This window comes from Equus quagga, chromosome 3, assembly GCF_021613505.1.
Source record: "Equus quagga isolate Etosha38 chromosome 3, UCLA_HA_Equagga_1.0, whole genome shotgun sequence".
NCBI classification, from domain to species: domain Eukaryota; kingdom Metazoa; phylum Chordata; class Mammalia; order Perissodactyla; family Equidae; genus Equus; species Equus quagga.
Window position 1 is genome coordinate 150,252,174 of NC_060269.1, and position 23,418 is coordinate 150,275,591.

A 23,418-nucleotide genomic window follows, 5' to 3' on the forward strand; every position below is an offset into this window, starting at 1 on the left:
CGTCATTTGTTTTTCCCTTAGAGAGGCCAGCTGCCGAAGGTGAGTACCCCGGCTCACAACACCCCCCACACAGAGGCCCCACACCCGCGATGGGCACCTGTGGGTATACCTGCTGTGTGCCATGTCCTCAGGGTCTCTGTGGCCCCTTACAGCTGCCCGTGAGGGAAGCTCTGTTGTTATCCCTAGTGAGAGATGAAGAAACTGAGGCACTACTTGCCCAAGTGACCAGGCGCTGAGTGACAGGTGCATGGGCGCCCTGAGTCTGCTGTCTCACGCCGGCCCCGCAGGGCTGCACGCCCTCCGAGCGCAGGTGAAACAGCCCGAGGCTCCCTGTGTGGTTCACGCTGGACCAGCACCCAACTTACCCCAGAAATGCCCCGTCCTCTGGCTCTTCTGATCTTCGTGTCTCCTTCAGAGATCGCTGTGTTCTCTGCTTTGTTTCCAAGGCCTCTGGGCAGGCCAGGGCCTGACGCCAGAACCCCGGCCCGGCCACACATGCCTCACGGCCCAGGGCACAGAAGCCAGGGCTGGGAGTGTGCTTGGTTTCAATCTGGGTGATGCAAAATGGCCTCGGAGGATGGAGGATGGAGTCAAGACTGGTTCAGATAAGAAGAGTCAGGAAACAGATGTGGTCTCTGTGGCTCCTGCCCCCAAGGGAGGGGAGGGGAGTGCACAGCGCGCATAGGACAGCTTGGCCACCTGGGGTCCCGGCCCCCCTGCATCTGGGCTGTGTTGCCTCCCTTTTCCCAGCTGGTCTGCAATCGTCGCTGGTCACTGATGTGGACACAGCGGGCCCTGCCAACCCTGCACAGCTCAGAGAGCGTCTGCCCAGGGAGTGGCTTTTCAGGTCAGGTTTAATTAATTAGCTCACCTGCCTGTCTAGCAAAGGTGTAATGAGCACCACCAGTGACCGTGGTGACCGCAGATGGAGCGCCCGTGTGTGCCCAGTGCCTTTAGGTCAGTCTCTCCAGGGAGCCCTGTGCACCAGCAAATCAGGGGTGCTGGGATTTGACCCCAGGCTTGTCAGCTGGCCCCCGGAATCCTCTCTGGTCCAAGGGTGGAGGCTGAGGCCTGCCCCCCAGGAGCCCCGGGTGAGGGAGAGACAGAACTGCACGAGTAACTGTGTCCTGAGCAGGGGCCCGCGGAGCACGAGCCACCCTCTGCTGACCTCGGTGGGTCACAGCGGATCTCCAGCCAAAGGACTGTGGCGTCTCTGAGGCCTCCCAGCTGTCAGTGCCGGGCTGGTGCTCACTTGGGCAGCTGCAGGGCCATGGACAGGGATGGTAGCTGGAACCTTTGGGTGGGAGTGCAGCCTGCAGGAAGTGTTCATGCCAGTGCTGACTGAGGGTGTGCCCAGCCAGATGCAGGAGGCAGTGGGCAAGACAGGCAGGACCCCCCCCCCAGGAGGGGAGACGCAGGGGTTGGCTTGCTGCCCTCAGCCCCTGGCGCTCAGACTGGTGCAGCCCATGCTCAGTTAATGTCTCCTGGGGAGGAGCGACTGAGTCTGCAATGCCTGCTCGGGGTCTGTCGGAAGGGTGGACCCCCAACCTGGACTCCTTGCCTCAGCTCAGCCAGCCCCTGGGAGAGACGGGGTTGCAAGGATTGTTCCCCCTGTTTGTTCACGAGAACCAGAGTCAGCGTCACAAAGGCTGATGGGATACCCCATTAGTACAAGGTGAGCACAGCTCCCCATATGTGGGACACCCTGTTAGTACAAGGTGACCCCAGCTTCCCATGTGTGAGATACCCTGTTAGTACAAGGCGACCCCTGCTCCCCATGTGTGGGATACCCTATTAGTACAAGATGACCACAGCTCCCCCTGTGTGGGACACCCTGTTAGTACAAGGTGACCCCTGCTCCCCATGTGTGGGACACCCCATTAGTACAAGGTGACCACAGCTCCCCCTGTGTGGGGCACCCCCTTGTGCAAGGCGACCTCAGTTCCCTGTGTGTGGCACCCCCTTGTGCAAGGCGACCCCAGCTCCCACTGCTCTGGCCACAGCGCTGATGAGGACACGTGATGTGCCCTGGTTCCTTTTCACCTTGCCCCTCACCGCAGCCCCTGTGGTGGGTGTCATGAGGGGACCAGGGACTCTGGGAGGCGAAGACCTGTCCAGGGATGGGGAGTAAAGGAAGTGAGAGGCAGCAACCATGTCAGAGACAGTGACTCTTTCTCGTTGCATCGTGGGTATGTACTCCATGTGTCAGGTTGCACTCTTAAGTGCCTTTGGCGTGTATTCAGCAGTTTAAAAAGTGCACTTCAGCGTGTCTAGATGGCAGCCGTCGTGTGAAAGTGGAGGCCAGCTCCTTTCTTGTTATTCTCGCCACCTCTTGGAGAGCATCGTGTCTGGCGGAGCTGGCGGAAGCCGTAGGGGCTGTTGGGAAGGGGCACCCAAGGCTCCCCAGCCCGCAGCCCTGGGTGGTCCTGACGCGCTCAATGAGTGGGGGCAATAGCTGCTCGCCACGCTTTTCCAGTTCTGCAGAGTACTTGCTCAAGCCCAGGGGTCGAACTTGGCAGTTAGTCGCCAGGCCAGGCATGGGCTGTGCTCAGGCCCTGCGCTAGGATGTGGGAGGCAGGCGAGAGCTTGCCGTCCTTCCCTCATTGGCACCAGGTATTCATCCCTCTGTCCGCCCAGCGTTTCCCAAGCTCCGCTGTCCCACGCGGTGCCACAAGCCAGGGGATGGAGATGGGTCAGCCCCACTGGACACGGATTGTCCCCATAAGGCTCGTGGGATTTGTGGGAGATGCTTTCCCAGGTTCCAGCAAGGAAACGTGATGGGCTGTGCCGGCGAGAGGGGACGGCGTCCTGGAGGTGCTCCTCCCCAAGAGCTCGTGAGAATGTGAGGGTCGTTTACCTGTTCAGTGTGGCTTCCATAAATCCTTCAAATGCATGGGCTCCACGGGAGGGAAAGAATTTAAAAGATGGGAGGCATGGTCCTCCATGGAGTCTGGCGGAGGCTGTGAGACCTGCCCAGGGCACGCACCTCTGGTTATTGCTCCTTCGAGTTCCGCAGGAAGACTTTCAAAAACAGTCAAACTCTGGACCCTTTCAGTGGCAGGTGACACAGAAACACAATGTAAGTTGTCACCAGAAGAAAAACGGGTGGAGGGGGCTTCATCAGTCTCCTGCATCTGTAGAGTTAGACTATGCTGGCTTTACTCACGGCCGCATCCAGCGGCTTGGATGACGTGATCAGGAATCTCCCCCACTCTGCTTTCCCGCGTGCCCTCACTCTAGGTGGGCTGCCCTGCAGGGCTCCACACTGACGTCCTTTGGCCGAGATCTGGCAGGAGGAGGGAGCCTCTTTCCCAGCAATTCAGCACCAACGCCGCCGGCCCGCCTGGGGTCTGTGTCCATGCCTGATCCGGGTGCCGGAGTTAGGGAGATGGAGCCACCCTGCAGCAGCGGTGAGGGGCAGTGCCACCAGACCTGAGGACTGAGCGTAGGGGAGAGTGGTCCCCAAAAGGGACATCAAGGAACCGTTAGCAGGAGGAGCCAGGACTGGCGTGTGTTTTGTGGTCCTTTGAGTCCCCTCTCACCAGCCTCGGCCGTCTTCCCCGTTGAGTGGTGAGGTGGTGGGATCTTGCCTTTGCCCTGTGTGGAGGCTCCCACTTAAATGGGAAAGCCAGGACGCCCTGATTGTTCTGCAGCCGGGGCCCAACATGTGAGTGGTTGTAGAAATATTTCTACCAGTGCCAAATGGAAGCCGGAATAATGAAGGTGTTGCGTATGTTTCAAGAGCTTCTGTGTATTGGGGAGACTTCTTAAAATGTCAGGCTATGAATAACTTCTGCGAAAATTAATCATGGACTAGAATAATCTTTTTAGCCAACAGATGTATGCTTGAATCTTCTATATTCTGATTTAAAAAAAAAAGGATGGGGACTTGTGAATTCACTTCGTCAGGAAAAGAGTTTTGAACTCATGAGAGATGCCCAGTGTTCTGCTGTGAAGTGCAGTGTCAGTGAGCAGCAAAGGCCCTGGGGTCAGCTGAGCAATGGGAAGTAGGGAAAGAAAGACACTCACATTGTGGGAACGCCCACTCTGGACCAGGCACTTAATACAAAGTATCTTATTCTTCATAAACCATCCTACTGGATGGATGTTAACGACTGGTTTGAGAATGACCCTGGCCAGGTCACGCGGCTCTTTGATGCTCAGGCGGATTGAGACACAGGTCAGATTTCTCTACGTGCACACCCTCCTTCCCTGCAAGCCGGCAGGACAGGCCCTGGCTTGGAGCCTGCAGGCTTTGCATTCTCCTGTTCTCTTGAGTCTGAGCCCTTGGCCAGAAAGTACATTCCAGGGGCTGGAGGGGGTGTGACAGCATCCAGAAGGAGAACTGACCTTGACGACTCAGGAAGCACTGAGGTCCAGGACCACTGGGGAAGGGCAGATGTCCTGAGTGCTGAAGCCGTTGCCAGGTCAGGTCCTGAGGGCCTGAATGAGGAAGCCCAGGCCGAACTCCACAGCGAGAGGTGTCAGTGTGTTGGCGAGCGTCCAAGGGCACAGGGCCTCTGCCTGACCTTCGAGGTCTCCTAAGTAGTCCTCCCTTCGAGCCGTCCCCGGCTGCCTGTGCCCCCTCCAGACTGGAGGTGAGCCCTTGGCCTTTGAACCTCGAAGGCTGTGTCGCCTTAGGCCACTGCCCCTGCTGCCTCCTCCTGGAGTCTGTGTCCCGCAGACTCGGGTGCTCTGAATGCAGGGCCAGTGGCGTTGGTTGCTGCAGAGTCTCTGAGCCTGGCGGAGCTGGTTCTGGGAAAGGCCTGGGTGAACAGACAGGGCAGGCTGGTCGTCGGGCAGTGTTACTGGCACTGTTCTTGCTTCCCCGAATTCTGCCTTCTGTTTCCAGAAGTATCTAGAGGGTGAGAGTCTCCTAATCTCTAGTAAGCACCTACTGCGTGGTTGGCTCGTGCTCCAGCCACATCCCAGGTATCTCGCGAGGTGTCTTGCTACCTGCCAGGGTGGTGTAGCGATGGATGGAGGCAAGGTGTGGAGTTGGGCGTAGGCCCCCAAAGATTGCTTGTGCAAATCAAAGAAAGGGGCTGGTAAAAAGTGACTTTTCCAAACGTTTTTGTTGCTATTGCCCATTGACGGTGAGGCAGTAAAATTGGTGGAGTTATATGATGCTTTTGTAACTTGGGGTGACTTTTTAGAAAGTAAGATAGAGAGGGAGCCATATGGTGTTTAAACCCCTGGGCCTGGTAATTTAGCTGAAGAACGTATGCTAGAATAACCCCTACAGGAAAAAACGTGTGCGCAGAGTGGTTGGGCGCTGTCTTATAAAATTAGAGAGTATTGGAGTAACCCAGAGGCCCAGCCCCTGAGCGCGTCCCCTTGCTGGGATGGCTGAGCCATTGGAATGGTGGATTTCACCACAGAGCAGCGTGGGAGGTCGGCTGTGCCTCATTATTAAATATATAAATGGATCTTCCTCAACTTACGATGCAGTTATGTCCTGATAAACCCATCGTAAGTTGAAACTATCATAATTTGAAAATGCGTGTAATACACCTGACCTACGGAACATCCTGGCTGAGCCTCTCCCACCTTCAGCGTGCTCAGGACACTGACGTTAGCCTACAGTTGGGCAAAATCGTCTCACATGAGCCTATTTCAGAAGAAAGTGTTGACTATCTCATGTAACTAATTGAATCCTGTCCCGAAAGTGACAAACAGAATGTTGTCTGGGGACAGGAGGGTTCTCACTGTATCTGTTGTTTATCCTCATGGTCGCCGGGCTGACCGGGGCTGCGGCTCCCTGCCCAGCATCATGAGCCAGTATTGTACCGCATCGGGCTAGCCCGGGAAAAGATCAAAATCCAAAGTGCGGTTTCCACTGAATGCATGTCACTTTCACAGCGTCGTAATGTTGAAAAATCCTAAGTCGGACCATCGTAAGTTGGGGACCATCTGTGTATCAAAATGTCTGTTCACTGATTATGACCTCCTGAAAACATGCGTGCAGATGACACAATCATGGAAAACATGAATCTGGTCTGTTTACTGGGGTGCTGGGCTTGGGTGCATGTTCTTTATATAGATCAGCGGCTTTCAAACTTGAGCCCGCAGATCTTTCCAGAGCCCCGGCACAGCAGGCCTGAGCTCAGCCGGCCCGGCTGCAGCAAGCCAAGGGGTGGAGGTGGGACTCGGGTCTGTGCCCCATCCCTTGTGCACCTCGCACCCAGAGGCTGAGCTGCTGCTGCAAACCACCCCCTGGTGGTTCTGCTGTCTGCTCCGAGGCTGTTTGCGTCCTTGGAAGGCAGCTTTCTGGCATATTCTCTCCATGTCTGCGCTCACGCTCCTCACCTGGATTTTAATGTGAGACGCTGCTCCAGGTCTGGAGCCATTCCCACTGTGCCCCCCGCTCCTCTGACAAGCGACAAGGGCCAGCTTCATGACATTGTCTGTCTGTTTTTTCCATGTTAAAGGGCCCATGAAGGGGGACATGGAAACCCCTTTTGAAGAAGTCCTGGAGAAGGCCAAGGCCGGGGACCCGAAGGCGCAGACGGAGGTGAGGACCACGGTCTGGGGTGGGAGGCCACAGCCCTGAGCATGGCGGGCCTGGCACGGAGCTCCAGCCCTGGAGAAGCTGGTGCCATGCCGCCAGGGCGCGGGGTGGAATGACTGCGCCCGTCATGCACCTGAACTGAACCCCACTCGATGTGTTCCCGTGTTCACCTCATCGTTTGTCCTCCTGCCACCATTTGGGGAGCACGTGTTCCTCTCCTGTGTCCTGCTCACTCCTGGTGTTGGGTGCCATCTCCTCCAGGACGCCGTCCATCCTTCCCGTGTGCCCTTGGTGTCCCCACGCCTTCTCACGTCTCCTGTAGCAGGGCTGCCTCACCCTCCTCACTGTCCCGGGAGGAGCAAGAACTCTGAGGGCCCGACTGGCCCAGGCCAGTGCAGACGCCCAGCGGGACCCCCTTCTCGCCACCCTTCTCCTTGGCCTGGGTGGCGGGCAGGGGGCGGGGGTGGTGGCTTGGCTGCACGGTGCTGGCAGGAGCCCTGTCCTCCGCGGGGAGGCCGCAGCAGGCGCGGCTTGAGCGTCTGGCTGGCCCACAGGTGGGGAGACACTACCTGCAGCTGGCCGGTGATGCGGACGAGGAGGTCAACAACAGCACGGCCGTGGACTGGCTGATCCTCGCCGCCAAGCAGGGCCGGCGCGAGGCCGTCAAGCTGCTTCGCCGGTGCCTGGCAGACAGGAAAGGTGGGTGTGCGGGAGGCTTCGTGCAGCCGCCCGAGGGGTCTGTGCTGCCCCCTCCCCTAACAGCTGCAGCGCTGACGACAGTGACACCGCTGGGAAAGAAGTGTCATTTCTCTGCTGCCTGCGGCTTTGTCATTGAGACATTGTCTCTGGAGCATAACACGGGATATGATTGAGCAAAGCCGCTTTCGTTCTCTTTGCTCGTGTTGGTGTCTATAAGTCGATCCCTTCTGGGTTCTAATCTAAATTGAGGAGCGGATCCTGGAGCCAGTGGAGGACAAGCTTCTCTGTGGTAAAGTTGGAGAAGGTGACGGTGGTCTTAGGCAGGATGGAACTTTCTGGACTGTCTTTCCATCCTGTCTGGGTGAAATGGCTGGGTGACCATAGGCCTGTGAAACCTGCTCAGATGACTCGCTGCGAGAAGGGCTGGGTACTGGGGGGCAGGGAGCATAGCCTGGCCACATGTCACTTATTACGTTGTCCTGCCCAAGGGACGTGGCTCATCCGGGTGTCGTGGAGGAGTGTGCTGCTTGAAAGTTCCACCCCTCAGAGAAAGGTGAAAGTGTATATCATAAAGGGAGTTTTTAAATGACTTTTTTTTTCTGGGTAGAAGTGTTTTATGCTTATCATAGAAAACTTGGAATATATAGAAAACGTAAAGATACAAATTACCCATAACCTTGAAACCCAGAGAGAGGCAGTTCGTAGTTTGATGTATTTCCTCCTGGTTTTGAATCACAATGTTTTTAAGAGTTACATTATTATGAGAGTCTGCTTTCTTTGGAAATTGGACTGATGCCTTTGGAAACAGAATGGTGGTGTTCTCTTAGCCAGAATTTCTCACCAGCCCCCCCTCCCCTCTCCGGAGCAGGCAGAATGGCCTCGTGCTGGCCGGAGTGAGGCAGTGCGGCCCACTTGTTGTCGGGGCCGGTGGTTCCCAGAGGCCGTGAGGAGGGCAAGTCAGGACCGAGGACTGGAGGCCGTGGAAGGGAAGGGGGCTGGGCCGGGCCCCACGTGCCCCACACCCCCACGTTCTCACAACGAGTGCTTCCTGATCATAAAGGAAACGTGTGCTCAGGTGGAAAATTTGTAAAATGTTTAAAAGGAGGAAAATAGCCAGCCCTCCATCCCGTCTTCCTCTGGGAGGGGCGCACTGATCTTTCTGGCGGTTGGCAGTGGAGGGAGAACGGCAGCCACTGACCGGCCTGTGAAACCTGCGCCCCTCTCTCTGGGCGTCTTCGTCTTCCTTGGGAAGGGCCGTCTGTGCGGGAGCATGGCTTTCCTAGGCAAGCCCTGTGGACGGGGTGCCCGCGGTGGCACCCAGGCGGGTAACTATGCAGAGAGACTGACCCAGGTTCGAGACTGGCTCTGTCTCTCTCTGACTCTCTGGCCTTGGGCAAGCTATGACACCCCTGTGTGCCTCAGTTTCTCCATCTGTAAAATGAGGACAGCAGCCCCCACTCGGGAGGGTCCTTGTGAGGATGAAGTGGGAGAAGGGAGCAAGCCAGGAGGATAGGAGGGCTTGCACGGTGCCCACCCACAGTGGTCACCGGTGAGTGTCTGCCAAAAGGCCAGGCCGAGCCTCTGACCTACAGAGCGGACACCAGCTGGGACTTTGGCCAGATGTCCTTTTTGGTCAAATGTTGGTTTCTACCCGGGTGACCCAGGGCCTCTGGCGTGAGTCCCTTCCCAAGCCCCTCAGGTAGAGCTGGCCTGGGCTCCGAGCATCACGGACTCTCCCAGGTGGGCGTGACAAAGCCTCTAACACCTCCCATCCCTCAGGCATCACGTCGGAGAACGAGCAGGAGGTGAAGCAGCTCTCCTCCGAGACAGACCTGGAGCGGGCTGTGCGCAAGGCGGCCCTGGTCATGTACTGGAAGCTCAACCCCAAGAAGAAGAAGCAGGTGGCTGTGTCAGAGCTGCTAGAGAACGTGGATCAGGTCAACGAGCACGGTACGCGAACCTTCCCGTGGGGCCGACCGTCCTGTGGGGACCTCATGGGCTTTTCTGTTGCCATTCTCGGGGCTTCCCTCTGGGAGCCCTGTGGGGACTCTGGAAGCCTAACTGGGGTCCCCAGGGACCTTCTTGTGGGGATCCCATGGGTCTCTATAAGGTGGAAGGTCTTTCCTTGGGGGATCTGGGCATCCCCCTGTTGTTGGGGTCCCCTTCCTAAGCCCCACCCTCAGCTCCGGGTTCAGTCCGTGGGCTGGGCGCCCAGCAGCCCTTCTGCTTTGGTTTCACCTTCACTTGCTCTACCTCTTGGGATTCCCTCCCCCTCCTGCTGAGACTTTGTTGTTTTAAGGGTGTCTCACTGCTCCTGAGGGGACGGAGAGTCGGGGGGTGGTGACAGATGCAGGCAGGACCTTGGTCCCCAAGGCTCCAGGGGCACCAGCCTGCTGTGGCTCCTGGGCCTCCCCCAGCCTCCTTCTAACCTGGCTTTCCCTAACAGCACAGGCAGCGAGCCGGAAGGACAAACTGGGCAGAAGGGCAGGCATCCCCGCCTGGGTGGCCTCTCCATCTCTGGGGGCCCACCTGACTCTTTCTCCCCATTACTGTGAGGAGCAGCTGCCTCCAGCTATTCAGTGATGAATTTTTGCCCGGGGCTCCCCCCGCCATCTCCTGCCTTCAAGGGCAGATCAGGGCTGGGGGACCACCTGCCAACGCATCAGAGACAGACACTTCTGTCCCTTCTCCTGGGGTCTTGGGGGCAGGACTCCTGTCTGACTTAACCCCTGGGACTCTCCTGCTCTCCTGGCTGGGGTAGGAGGCCGGGTGCTGGGGACAAGCAGAGGCGGCCATGCAGCCTGGGGCTTGGGTGGCAGCACCCTCCACCAAGAGGCATACTTGATGTGACAGGATTGGGGCACCCTGTGTAGAGCCCCAGAGACCCCTCAGTGCTACAGCCAGGCCTCTCCTGCTGCACCCCCCACTGAGCCAGTTCCAGCCCACTCAGGCTGCCGTGGCCCTCGGCTGCTGGTGACCTGCCCCTGCAAGGGCACGCCTTGGTGCCTGGCCTGCGGGAGGAGCTCGGCGAATGCTTGCTGGAGTGGGGGCGCAGTGGATGGGTGTGTTGATAGGAAGGCACAGCCTTTCTCTCCTGGTGCAGGGTTCGTTCACTGAACAGGCGCGTGTGGAGCCCCTTCCAGCACCAGGCCTGGGGCTACAGGGGCAAGCCTGGCCTTGGCCCTGGGATGCTCAGTCTGTTCCAGGGGAAAATCACACCAAGGGACAATGCCAGTAAAGGTGTCTGGAGACAGGTTATGCTGAGCAGAGAGCACTCTGTGTCCAGTACTCTGATTGCCTCCACAGAGGGGCAGACTCTGCCCAGTGGGGTGGGAGTGCCCCTGGGGCAGTGGGTCACCCTAGGGGGTGGAGGCTGAGAGTTGGCTGCCCAGGCCAGTGGCCTTGCACTGGCCACCAAGGGCTGCGTGGAGGCCCCAGGCCCTGCAGTCCCTAGAGGTCAGGGATGCCCTAGGAGTGCACGGGCCGGTTGTGGGCGGGCCGCGGGGCATGGGGGACAGGCAGCCTGCCTTGATTCTCGGTCTGCTCTGTCCCCTGCAGATGGAGGGGCACAGCCAGGCCCCGTCCCCAAGTCACTGCAGAAGCAGAGGCGGGTGCTGGAGCGCTTGGTCAGCAGCGAATGTGAGTACAGCAGTCAGTCCTGCGCCTGTGACACTTTTGGCTGTGCTGTCCCTTCTACCACCCCGGGCACCACGTCTGCTCCTTCCTGCGGAGTCCAGGCCCAGCCCCTGGGCTCTCGGAGATGAGCTGGATTTTCAGTCCAGGCCGTTTGGAGCTGTCAGTTTGTGTCGATGTTCTGGGCACTGGGATCTGGACCCTGCCCACTGGGAGCGCACTGGAGGGAAGGCAGACACAGGGCAGAGAGGGCTGCAGGACGGAGGAATGTGGGTGTGTGTGCGCACTGGGGGTCCTGAGCGAGTCAGCAAGGGGAGGAGGGCGAGGCTGAGGGACGGTGCACGGGGCGGAGGGCCCGCATGAGCGACGGCCCGGAGGGGACCCTGCCTGCCGGAGCGCGAGGCTGGACCCCAGTGTGGGCTGAGGGAAGGTCGGGAGTGGAGAGCAGAGCGTGCGGCGGGAGGGCGTGGAGGCGTGGGGGCCCGCGGAGCTGGGGTCCCTTTGAGACATCCAGTTAGGAGAGGCCTTCGGGTCCGCTGCGTGCAGCTGCCTGGCGTGTGGGGGCACTCTTGGTCTTAGTGTCCCGGCCGCATCCTGGAGGAGACGCGCGGGTGGGAGGACGTGGGGACTGCTCAGCACTAGCACGAGGCGCGGTCTTTCCCCCAGCTCTGCCACCACTCTTCATGTGACCTCCCGCAGCTCTGGTTTTCCTCCCTGGGTCTCAGTTTCCCCTTCTGCACAGTGATGGTCAGATTAGAGGGCTGAAGGACCCCGCCAGTCCTAAGAGCTTCTGTGGCAGTGGGGGCATCATGCAGAGGGGGCACATGTCCCTCTCCCACTAGGCTGGGACGGATTTGTCAGGAAGTGTGATTGGCTCTCTGGTGACAAATGGAATTGTGATTCCGAGTGGCCCTCCCGAGGCCGTGGGCAGAAAGGGCTGCACGGCTGCGTTCTTGCTCCATTTGGGGAGGCAACCAGCGCATCTCACTGAGATGGAGAGGAACCTGTGACTAATAGAAACTCGAGGACCAGCAGCTTTTGAACAGTTTTGAGCCCAGAGGGGCCGGGTGTCTGAGTGTGTTTGGGGTGAAGTCCCCTGAGCAGCAGTAGACGAGGTCGCCAGTCCCTCCTGAAATAGGGTGCAGGCGGGAGTTCAGATCAATGTCACGCCCAGGCCTGCTCCTCCTGGGGGGTTTTAGGATTAACCACGGCAGAACTTTCCTGTGGACCTCGTACCTGCCAGAAGGCCATTGGGCCAGATGGGAAAATCCCCTGCCCTGGGCTCTGACAGGCCGGGGCCCAGGCCTCTGTGGCGTGTTGGAAAGTCCTGTCCACTGGGCAGCCCGGCCCTCTGCCTGCCGGCTCAGCCCTCCCTTCCGGTGAAGGCTCCCGGCCCCTCGCCCCTCACCCCCGAGGATATCGTCCCACTATTTGCCCTCCCCTCAGCGTCTCCTGTCTCCACAGGAACATTTTCAGCTGTCTGCAAATGTGTGCTTATTTCTCCCCTCAGAAAAAAGGATGAAACCCTCTCTGGACCCCACGTTCCCATCAGCCGTCCCAGTTTCTCTGCTCCCCTGTCCAGCGAAACTCCTAGAAAGGGGCATCTAGTCACCACCCTGAGCTCTCTCCCCTTATCATCCCACCGAAATGGCTCTCGTCCAGGTCATTATGACCCTGCTCCCGGGTCAGCTCCCCATCCTCATCCTGCAGCAGCGTGGACGGAGGGCCCCCCTTCCTCCTCCATCTCTCCCTCCGTCCACCCGCCTGGCCTGCCCTGCTGCTCTGGCCGCTCCTTCTGAGTGTCCTTACACAGTTGTCGTGTTGTGTCGCACAACCCTCTGGACGTGGGAGCCACCCCCAACTCCCACTGTGTCCGTACTCACTGCCTCAGTGGTCGATCTCATGGTGTCAGATGTCATCCATGACCCCCAAACGTGCAGCCCCCACCAGGCCACTCAGCCCTGTGCGTTGAGCCTCCACGCCACATCTTCTCCCCTGGTCGTCTCATGATCAGCTCAGACCTCATGTGGCCACCCCACCACTGCCGCCAGCACAGCCCTACCAGGCCACCCCCTCTCTCATGGCCACCACATCCTCCATGCCCTCCTTGACTGCCCTCTTTCTTGCACACCCACACCTGCTGTTGGGAGAGCCCATCAGCTCTCCCTGTTGCCCCCTCCACGGCCGTCATCCGGATCTGGTCCCACCACCTGCTCCTGGGGGTCCCGCCGTGCTCCTGATGGTCGCCTCTCCTCTCTGTCCCTGGTGTAGTCCGTCCTTCCTGCTCGCCTGCTCGCAGGTCTCTGTGGCTCTCCCTTGCCCTTAGAGTGAATCCAGAGGCCGTGGCCTGACAGTCTGTGCTACACCCTTGTCCCACAGTTTCTTCTCGGCAGCAGCTGCGGGCCCCTTTCATCCGGGTCAGGTCACAGCCTCCCATCGCAGCTCTCCTGAGTGCCCTCTCTCGGGCAGAAGCTGGCATCCTTCCAGCCCCCTCAGCTCCCGTTTCCTCCTCGTCCCGCCCAGGATTACTGAGCGCCCCCTTTTCTGCCCTGCCCTCTCCCGGCTCAGTGCGTTCAGACACTGCTTGTCTCTGTCGTTATTGCTGGTGTTTGCTGTCTTCCCTGATCAGCTCATTCTTGGGCCTCCATCACCCAGAACGCAGCCCCCACAGGAGGCCTCAGAAATGCCCGTGAACAGCGACATGGCAAGGCCAGCCTGCATCCAGTAGCCTGTTCATGGTCATGGTGGCTCATGTTAGTGCTGTCCCTGCTTTGCTGCCGCCCGGAGGGGAGCTGCCAATGTGGATACAGCCCCTGGCCAGCGGCCAGCGTGGTTCAGCATGACTGCCCCACTAGATGGGGAGCCCAGATCGGGCACACACGGGCTGTTTGTGCACCACCCCAAGCATTTCCTGGTGCCTGGGGAAGTGCCCGCAGCATGCTGGGCCCTCACTGGATGCGCGGTGAGCGGAGGGGACAGCAGGTGTCTGGGCTGCAGGGCAGCTGCCCGGTGCTGTGAGAAGCCACGGCTGAGGGAGAGGTGGTGTCCAGGGCCGGTCGTGAAGGTGGCTGAAGGGCTGGCATCTGAGCTGGGCTGGAAGAGACCGGGAGCAGGGACACTTCCAGCAGGACCAGCCTGTCCCAAGGCAAGGAGGGGGATGGAGGCCGGCACACAGCAGCCCCAGCACCTGGGTCCTTGCCTGTCCGTCCAGGACAGAGAGGGGCTTGCTGCCCGCTCACCCAGCCCTCCAGGCTGGCCCGAGCCGCTGGCCCTGCCTCGCCCGTCCACGCGGGGTGACCGTGTGCTTGCAGTGGGGGTGGACGCAGAGCCTTCTTTTGTGCTTTAGCCAAGAACTCCATCGCTCTGGATGACTTCGTGGAGATCACCAAGAAGTACGCCAAGGGCATCATCCCCACCACCCTGTTCCTGCAGGACGACGACGACGACGAGCTGGCAGGGAAGAGCCCCGAGGACCTGCCGCTGCGCCTGAAGGTGAGCAGGGCCGTGCCCCACAGCCCTCCTGACCCCGCGCCCCTGACGCTTCCCAGGAAGCTGTCGTGGGAGGTCGTTGCCCTGCATGGGGTCTCTGGGACTGCATCTTGTCTCTGGGAGGCCCATCCTGCAGGGACGCCCCCGTAACCGCAGCGGGGCATGTCCCCGTGGAGGGAGGCCTCTTGCACTCGGGCTCTGAAGCCAAGGGTGCAGTCGGGCTGTGTGCTTGGGAGACAGAGGGGCAGGCCCTCCTGTGCCTCTGTCTGTGGGGCACCATGTGGAGAGCAGGGTGCCACGCACTGGGTCCCCCTCTCATTTAACCGTGGTTCTTTTGAAAAATCACCCGTTTAGGGCACAGAGTCGAGGTCACTTCTTGATGTGGCCTTCTCCAGAAAACGAAATGCTAGCGTTGGGGAGACAGGGTCCTGCCGTGGTGCCGTCTGTCCCATCTGTGTGGCTCGGAGCGAGGCGGCCACAGGGAGGGGAGGGTGGCATGGCGAGGAGGTGACCATGGTGTGTTCCTGCTGCTGCTGGCCGGCGAGCAGCAGCAGGTGGGAATGAGCAAGGGGCGCAGAGACAGGTGCGAAGCTGGGGTGGGCGGCTGTGCCCTGGGCAACAGCTTCTGCCCTTGGCCGTGCAGTGAGACGTGCTGTGGAGACATGACGCGGCCATGCACCCTCTCACGGACCTACTCACAGTCCAGGGCACGGGGTCAGTGAGCTGTGTCCACGTCTTACTTTGCAGAGAACACCAGGGTTTCCAGAAGTTTGGCCACCTGACCTGGACAGGTCCGTCATGTGGCCCCCAGGGCCAAGGCCAGCACAAGGGGCCTACGGGCATTGTCACAGAGCCCAGGTGCTCCTCAGCCAGGAGCCCCCCTCGGTTCTGGGTGTTTGCAGCTGACTGGGGGCGTGTTTGAGCCCCCATCAGCCACCAGCGGAGGGTGGGGGGACAGGAGTCTGCTGAAGAGTCCCCGTGAGGGAGACAGCTCCACATGAGCACTGTGCCAGGAGCCCGGGTGCAGAGACTGAGGCCAGGCCACCTGCGGGTGGGGAGGCAGATGGAATAGTACTGCGGGGCTGCTGCAGGGAGCTGAGTGAGCGCCCGGGGAGCGCCAGTGTGGTGGGACACCATGATGAAAGCCTCGGCTCCGCTAAGGACCACTGGTGCGGAAAGTCCCCAGGGAGGCAGGCCTGGGCTCCACGCTCACAGTGCGTGATTTTGCTTAGTAATGCGGGAGAGGGAGGGTGGGCACGTGCCCTGGTTCTTGGCAAATTGGAGGCGCTCCCCAGATGCCAGTGAAGGTCAGAGGTGACAGAAGGGGACCCTGGGCAGGCGGCCCGGCCCAGCGTCTCTGCAGGCAGTGCCTCCTTTCAGACGCGGCCTGCTTAGGGGCGGTCAGCTCAGTGCTGCAGAACATCCGAAAGTCCTTTTTGGGAAAGAGATTTAAACTATTCTGACAGGAAACAAACAAGGCTCTGTGTTTCATTTCAGTTTTTGAAACTGTCAAAGCTTTACAGTTTGTCTTGTTAAAAGGCTTTTGCAAAAGAAAGAGAATGACTCATAGCACCTCCTGAACCTAAAAGCCGTTCCAGCTCCCAGCAGCCTTTCGGAGAGCAGAGGAGGGACGCGCGCCTGGGGGGCCTTCCACCCCAAGTGAAAGTGATGGGCTCTTTGTGAGCTCACCTGACCCCACAAGGCCGTTCCAGACTCCGAACACTTCTCTTCTCGAGCCTTTCATGACAAATGAAGCCCTCTTAAAAATAAATTTTGTAGGGGCTGGCCCTGTGGCTTAAGTGGTAAGTTTGCATGCTCCACTTTGGCGGCCTGGTGTTCGTGGGTTCAGGTCCTGGGCACGGACCTACACACCACTCATCAATCCATGCTGTGGCAGCATCCCATATAGAAAATAGAGGAGGATTGGCACAGATGTTAGTTAGCTCAGAGACAATCTTCCTCACCAAAAATAAATAATAATAATAATAAATAAATAAGTACATTTAGTAATATTTTAAAATCCTAATGTTTTTTACCTTAAATTATTAGCAAGCCCAACATGTGAACGTTTTCACTCATGTCAGCGGGACAGCTGGTGGTCTCAAGCCTGGCCAGAACCCCTTACTGGCCTTTCATGGAGCTGACTTCTTATTTTTTTCTTAATTTCCTTTTTTTTTCCTGCTCAAAGAAGAGTTTGTTTTAATTTGTTTGGACTTTCTCTCCAGAAAAGGTTTTCAGTCTTGCGGTTTGGCGAGGCCCCAAGAAGTAGGACCTGGGTGGAAACTGCAGGGGGCAGAGTTGGGACCCTAAAAGAGGAGACTGCGTGGTCATAGTGGCCCAGGAGCCTCAGTGTGTGGCAGAGGCCGGACTCCATTCACATCATGTTCTGGAAGCTTCATGGTCTTTTAAAGGTCCTCTCAATCATGTGGTTCTGTTGCTTTACAGGCGGAAAAAAAAGGGCCAGTGGTTTTCAGCATTAGGACAGCATTTCAGATTAATTATAAGGGGCCAGCTACTCGGGCATCTCCAGGCCAGCTCTCCAAGGCCGCTTGGTGCTGGTTTCGCACCGAGAGGATGATGCTGAGCAGTAGTGGTTCTGGGGGCGGCTTAGTCTGTCCACCTCCGCAGGAATTAGCTGAGCGGGCCACGGCGGACACACCTGTGGACTCCTTCCGAGGCCGCTGATTTCAGCCGGCTGGTCCTGCTCTGTGCCCAAGGGCCCTCCCAGAGGAGGCCTGGAGCAAGTTCCTTTTCACAGATGCTGGTCTGCTCTCTGGCAAGCTGGCCGCCAGCTGGCTTACTCGTTTGTTCATTTTCTTGTTTGTCATAATACAGAGATTAAGTGGCCCGTGGCAGACATGTGAGGAATGCAGCTCTTCCTACACACGTGTGCACACATATAGATGTGGGTGCACATACTCCTTCTTAAACATTTCAGTTCCTTTATCAGCCCATCCCTCTCATCTGTGGAAAACTCAATCTGTCAGTTGCTTCCAGGCATGCCAATCATCTTGAGTGGACAGCCAAGGCTCTTGGGCAGATGGTGGCCCCATCCCACGGTTGTCGCTCAGTTATGCTCACCCAGGATCCCTTCCTCTCCTTGGCCAGTCTTGTCTGCGCCCCTCCGAGAGAGCCTGTCCTGAGGGCATGGCGAGGCCGGTGCCGCCCACTTCGCCTGGGCACTGAGGGCTGGCTCCATCACAGCCCTTGCATGGGTTCTGGGCGTGAAGCTAGGCTTTCCCGCCCCCACACTTGGGCAGTTGCTCTGAGGACCCTCTCCCATGTGGTCTGGAACTTGCTACACTGTGCGAGGACTGGCCCCTCCAGCCTCTCTCGTCTCCCCCGAGCCCCGGCACGGCTGAAGCCCTCTGAGTTCACCAAGTCCTGGCAGGAGGTGGGGGACTGCCCTGGATGACAGAGTCCCCGCCCCCCTCCCCAGGCTGCTCCTCAACTCGCCTCCCGCAGCCCTTCATTCACGTTTGTGCTGTAAAGGCCAAGGGTTACTTGTGCCCTTTGCATTGGGTGCAGCCTGGGGCAGTGGGACCCACGGCAGGGAGGGGGCTGCCTTTGAACGTGGCCACGTAGGATTGTGTCTGTTCTGAGCAGTGTGGTGTGTGCGTGCGCACGTGTGCTTGGGGGTGGATGGTGGCAGGCAGCTGGTTCTCAGGGTCTCCTGCCACTAGCAAGGCATCTCCTCTGGCCCGTCACACTGGAATCATCTCGGCAGAGGCGTGCCGAGCCGCTGCTTTTCACACGTGTACCACACTCCCTGGAGTCCCTACTCCCACTGCCACTCCCGGGACTGGCATATCTGCCAGCCCTCCAGAGCCCAGTGGGCTTGTAGAGTAAGGGTTCCTCTCCCGCTTCATGGATGGGGAGCCGAGGCTCAGGAGGTGACATCCTTGCTGCAGGGCAGCCTAGCTCCCACACCAACAGCCCAGGGTTCTGTCATCTCTACCAGCGGGAGGGCAGAGGGGAGCCAGGTGGATTCCTCCAGGGACTTGAGGGCTTGCAAGGGGTGCTAGCACGCGGGAGCCTGGAAACCTGGCAGAAAGCTGGGAGTCGGGGACAGGCTCCAGGGGCCCAGAAGAGGGGGCGCCAGGACCTTCAGGATTGGGTGGAATCAACGGAAGGCTGGAAGCATGGAGAGGATGTCACCACATAGAGAGGGTGTTCCATGTGCAAGGAACCGCTCGGACAAAAGGCCCAGTGGTGGGAAAACGGCAGGAGTGAGTTGTCACTGCGCCCAGAGCTAGGGTCGTTGACACGGAGTGCTGAGATGACAGCTTGTAGGGCTCCTGTCCTGGCGTGTTTCCCATGCCCGTCTTCATCTCCACCCCCAGGTGGTGAAGTACCCCTTGCACGCCATCATGGAAATCAAAGAGTACCTGATCGACGTGGCCTCCCGTGCGGGCATGCACTGGCTGTCCACCATCGTGCCCACCCACCACATCAACGCCCTCATCTTCTTCTTCATCATCAGCAACCTGACCGTTGACTTCTTTGCCTTCTTCGTCCCCCTGGTCATCTTCTACCTGTCCTTCGTCTCCATGGTGATCTGCACCCTCAAGGTTTTCCAGGATGGCAAGGCCTGGGAGAGCTTCCGCACCCTCACGGGCCTGCTGCTGCGCTTCGAGCCCAACCTGGACGTGGAGCAGGCTGAGGTGAACTTCAGCTGGAACCACCTGGAGCCCTACGTCCACTTCCTGCTCTCCGTCGTCTTCGTCATCTTCTCCTTCCCCATCGCCAGCAAGGACTGCATCCCCTGCTCAGAGCTGGCCATCGTGTCCATCTTCTTCACCATCACCAGCTACCTGAGCCTGAGCACCTGTGCCGAGCCCTACACCAGGAGGGCCCTGCTGACCGAGGTGGCCGCCGGCCTGCTCTCCCTCCTGCCCACGGTGCCCTTGGACTGGCGCTGCCTGAAGCTCCTGGGTCAGCCCTTCGTCAGTGTGCCCCTCGGCCACTTCTCTGTCCTGCATGTCAGCATCCCCTGCCTGCTCTACGTCTACCTGCTATACCTGTTCTTCCGCATGGCCCGGCTGAGGCGCTTCAAGGGCACCTACTGCTACCTGGTTCCCTACCTGGTCTGCTTCATGTGGTGCGAGCTCTCCGTGGTCGTCCTGCTCGAGTCCACCGGCCTGGGGCTGGTCCGCGCCTCCATCGGCTATTTCCTCTTCCTCTTCGCTCTCCCGATCCTGGTGGCTGGCCTGGCCCTGATGGGCGTAGTGCAGTTCGCCCGCTGGTTTGTGTCCCTGGAGCTCACCAAGATCGTGGTCACCATGGTGGTCTGCAGTATCCCCCTGCTGTTGCGTTGGTGGACCAAGGCCAACTTGTCGGTGGTGGGGATGGTCAAGTCGCTGACGCGCAGCTCGCTCGTCAAGCTCATCCTGGTGTGGATCACGGCCATCGTGCTCTTCTGCTGGCTCTACGTGTACCGGTCAGAGGGCATGACGGTCTACAACTCCACGCTCAGCTGGCAGCAGTACGGCTTCCTGTGCGGGCCGCGCGCCTGGAAGGAGACCAACATGGCGCGCACCCAGATCCTGTGCAGCCACCTGGAGGGCCACAGGGTCACATGGACGGGCCGCTTCAAGTACGTCCGGGTGACGGATATCGACAACAGCGCCGAGTCGGCCATCAACATGCTCCCGTTCTTCATCGGCGACTGGATGCGCTGCCTGTACGGCGAGCCCTACCCCTCCTGCAGCCCCGGCAACGCCTCCACGGCCGAGGAGGAGCTCTGCCGCCTCCGGCTCCTGGCCAAGCACCCCTGCCACATGAAGAAGTTTGACCGCTACAAGTTCGAGATCACTGTGGGCATGCCATACAGAGGCGCCAATGGCAGCCGCAGCCCGGAGGAGGACGACGTCACCAAGGACATCGTGCTGCGGGCCAGCAGCGAGTTCAAGAACGTGCTGCTCAACCTGCGCCAGGGCAGCCTCATCGAGTTCAGCACCATTCTCGAGGGCCGCCTGGGCAGCAAGTGGCCCGTCTTCGAGCTGAAGGCCATCAGCTGCCTCAACTGCATGGCTGAGCTCTTGCCGGCCAGGCGGCACGTGAAGATCGAGCACGACTGGCGCAGCACGGTGCACAGTGCCGTCAAGTTTGCCTTCGACTTCTTCTTCTTCCCCTTCCTGTCGGCAGTGTGATCGCGGCCCTGCTGAGGGGCCTTTCCTTCGTGTGGCCACCCAGCCAGACGGCACAGTACTAACACTAAGTGTGCATGCGTGTGTGTGCTCCATTTGCAAATGCCGAGCTCTGGAGGCCTCTGTGTGCGTGTGGTCTGCTCACACTTCTGTGAGTGGCCTGCTTTAACTCTGTCTCCTTTGGATGCCAGCAGGGCTGGAAATTGCATGCACGGTCTTGACCCACAATCCCGACCTTTAGAGTGGGCTGGCATGCCAGGCTAGACTGGGATTCCTGTGTCCTGAAAAGCACTTTACAGATGGTGTCCTCCCTCCCACCCCACCTCCCAGCACCCATGGCCCCTTATTTACTTTGTGTTGGATTTGTTTTTTAAAGAACCAAATGTGTTGCTTTGTAAACTCCGTGACAGCTCTTCTTATTTATTTGGTGGCTGCTAAGCCTTGACAACTGTTTGCCGATCCTGGGGGCTGCGCAAGGCTGCCTGAGCTCTGTCATGTGGTCAGGACCCTGCCGGATTCCATCCATCGGGGCCAGAGAAGCGGCAGCCCCAGCACAGCGTGCCCATGCTGAGCTCTGGGTCTGTAGCCCACCTCTTGGCTCTCCTATCCAGTGGAGAGCCAGAGGGGAGTTTCTGAGGGTCTTGCCGGAATCCACCGGGACCGGGAAATATTAAGACCCCGGGGCATCCCTTCCCTGTCCTTAGAAAGCTTGCCCGAGTTCTGTCCCGGAGCGGAAAGCCAAGGTCCTAAAGCAGCCGAAATAAAACCTTTGATGCAATTACTGTCCTTTTCCTCTTTCCTTTCTTTAAAAGTCTCTTCTACATGCATGAGAATCAGCAGGTGTCTACACTTGCTCTGAACTAGACCCAGGTGCGGTGTGAGTTGCAAAGAGCAGAACTGCCCTTCTCGGGAGCTGACAGCCCGCCTGCCAGTGAGCAGACCCCGGCACCACCTCCAGGCCGGGGCCCCCAGGGCCGGCTGCGACCACCCGGTGTCCACTCAGCTCTCCCTGGGTGAGAAGCCGTGTGGTCACAGTTATTTGTGCACCTGCGTCACTGATGCAGCAGCGCATAGTGGGCCTTCATGCTTGGTAGCTGCCCCCGTTCAGCCATGTGCTTGTGAAACCATATCCCATGTTCAGTGGCAGACGATGGTACTTCCATAGAATTAGAATGAGAACTTGAGCCATTTAGGGTCCCTCGGCGGGGGATATGTGTCTGTCTGAGTCCCCCAGGTCTTTGGTTTCTTCTCTGACATTGAGGACAAAACTGGCACCCCTCATCCCCCTCTCTGATCCCACAGATTTGTGAGCCATGAAATGCATTCACACTTCCACTTCGCCTCCCAGATGCACCCCTGATTGTCCGGGGGCGGGGGGTGGTGTCCAGTGGGGAATGGGGAGCCACTGCTGCTTTCCAAGGGAACACAGATGACCTCGTCCGATCCTCACTGTGTGACAACCCTGATCCACAGAAGAGAAGACTGAGGCTCAGGGAGGAGGTCATGCCCCATGTTAGCAGCAGAGGCAGGATTGGACTGAGATCTGCCTGGCCCCTGGGCCACCACCCTGCTCGGCTCCCCGGCAGAGCCCCCTCCTTAGTGCAGGGGCAGTGTGGCCTCATGAGGGTGGCCCCAGACTGGGTATTGCCCCAGTTCTATGGCCTCCATCACAAAGCCCTGTGTGACCAGGAGCCCTTCAGCCCCTGTTATCGGCCTCAGTGTCCCCATCCGTAAAACGAGAAGTCTGGGCCGGGCCAGTGGTTTCTAAAACTTCTTAACAGTGAAAACTTTTCTAAGAAACTAAATGTACAGAACTCCAGTCTGAAGTGAAGACGAGTGTTATTTGTAAGTCCACGTGTAACATACACAGCAGGTGAGAACAAGGGGCCAGCTGCCGGGTCTGAACCCACTTCTGGGCCTTCCCAGCTGTGTGACCTTGGGCAAGGTCATGGTTTCCTCTTCTGGCCTCAGTTTCCTCTTCTGTAAATTGGGGATATAACAGGACTTGCCTCATGGGTTTTCTTTTTTTTAGGGTTAAACGAGTTAATTTTCTTGTGGTTAGAATAGTCAGGCCCTAGGAAATGCTCAGTAAACATTTGTGAATTTTTTAAAAGGAGTTAAACATTCATGGAGCTTGAGAACCAATTAAGAACCTTCAGACAGTCCCTCACGAGGCAAACTGTCCCTTCTGGCTTTTTTTTTCTTTTTTGAGAAAGATTAGCACTGAGCTAACATCTGCTGCCAATATTTCTCTTTTTGCTGAGGAAGACTGGCCCTGAGCTAACATCCGTGCCATCTTCCTGTACTTTATATGTGGGACGCCTGCCACAGCATAGTTTGCCAAGTGGTGCCATGTCCGCACCCAGGATCCGAACCTGTGAAACCCAGGCCGCCGGAGCAGAACATGCGCACTTAACCGCTGTGCCACCGGGCCGGCGCCTCTTCTGGCTTTTTAAAAAGTTAAACTTTGTGAAAATAACCAAATTTAGACTGGTGCTGACTGGAGTGGCTTAATCCAGACAGGGGCTGGGGGCTGATGATGCTGTCTGCCCCCCCGCCTCACCCCCACGCCCTGGGACTCACGTCCTGCCTCCCTCCCTGTGTCACGGGTTCAATTCCTCATGATGACATGTCCAGAAAAGCTTGGCCAATACCTGTGACTTACCATCTAAAACATTCTTTGTTTAACTTAATTAATGAGCCTTGAATGCATTCGTTGCCGCCCTTGAGCAAATGTTTATTGCACTATGATGCTGAGCAGACGCTGTAATCCCACAGTTGGAGTCAAACCCAGGGCCCGCCCCAAGGAAAATCGCACAAGTCAGACGTGAGTAGCCCTGGTTCAGAGTCAAAAGTGTGGGAGCCCAGAGAGCGGGGACCTTCCAGCCTGTGGTAGGAGATGGGGGCAGGAAGGCTGCTGGGAGGGTGTGGGGTTTG

The 23,418-nt window shown here is 58.5% G+C and overlaps 1 protein-coding gene across 3 annotated transcripts in view; it reads left to right on the forward strand.

The window, feature by feature from the left end:
- Nucleotides 1-21,259, forward strand: part of WFS1 (wolframin ER transmembrane glycoprotein) — a 31,873-nt gene extending 10,614 nt beyond the window's left edge. For 2 of the 3 annotated variants that reach the window (XM_046656488.1, XM_046656487.1), the window contains exons 3-8: nt 6,432-6,514; nt 7,066-7,210; nt 8,990-9,160; nt 10,769-10,849; nt 14,190-14,335; nt 18,676-21,259. In XM_046656488.1, coding sequence (XP_046512444.1) covers nt 6,432-6,514; nt 7,066-7,210; nt 8,990-9,160; nt 10,769-10,849; nt 14,190-14,335; nt 18,676-20,484 — 2,435 coding nt within the window. In that variant the 3' untranslated portion in view covers nt 20,485-21,259. Of the gene's footprint in view, nt 1-6,096; nt 6,322-6,431; nt 6,515-7,065; nt 7,211-8,989; nt 9,161-10,768; nt 10,850-14,189; nt 14,336-18,675 lie in introns of those variants that run through there. The other variant, XM_046656489.1, reaches the window with a different exon arrangement.
- The last annotated feature ends 2,159 nt before the right edge of the window (nt 21,260-23,418 follow it).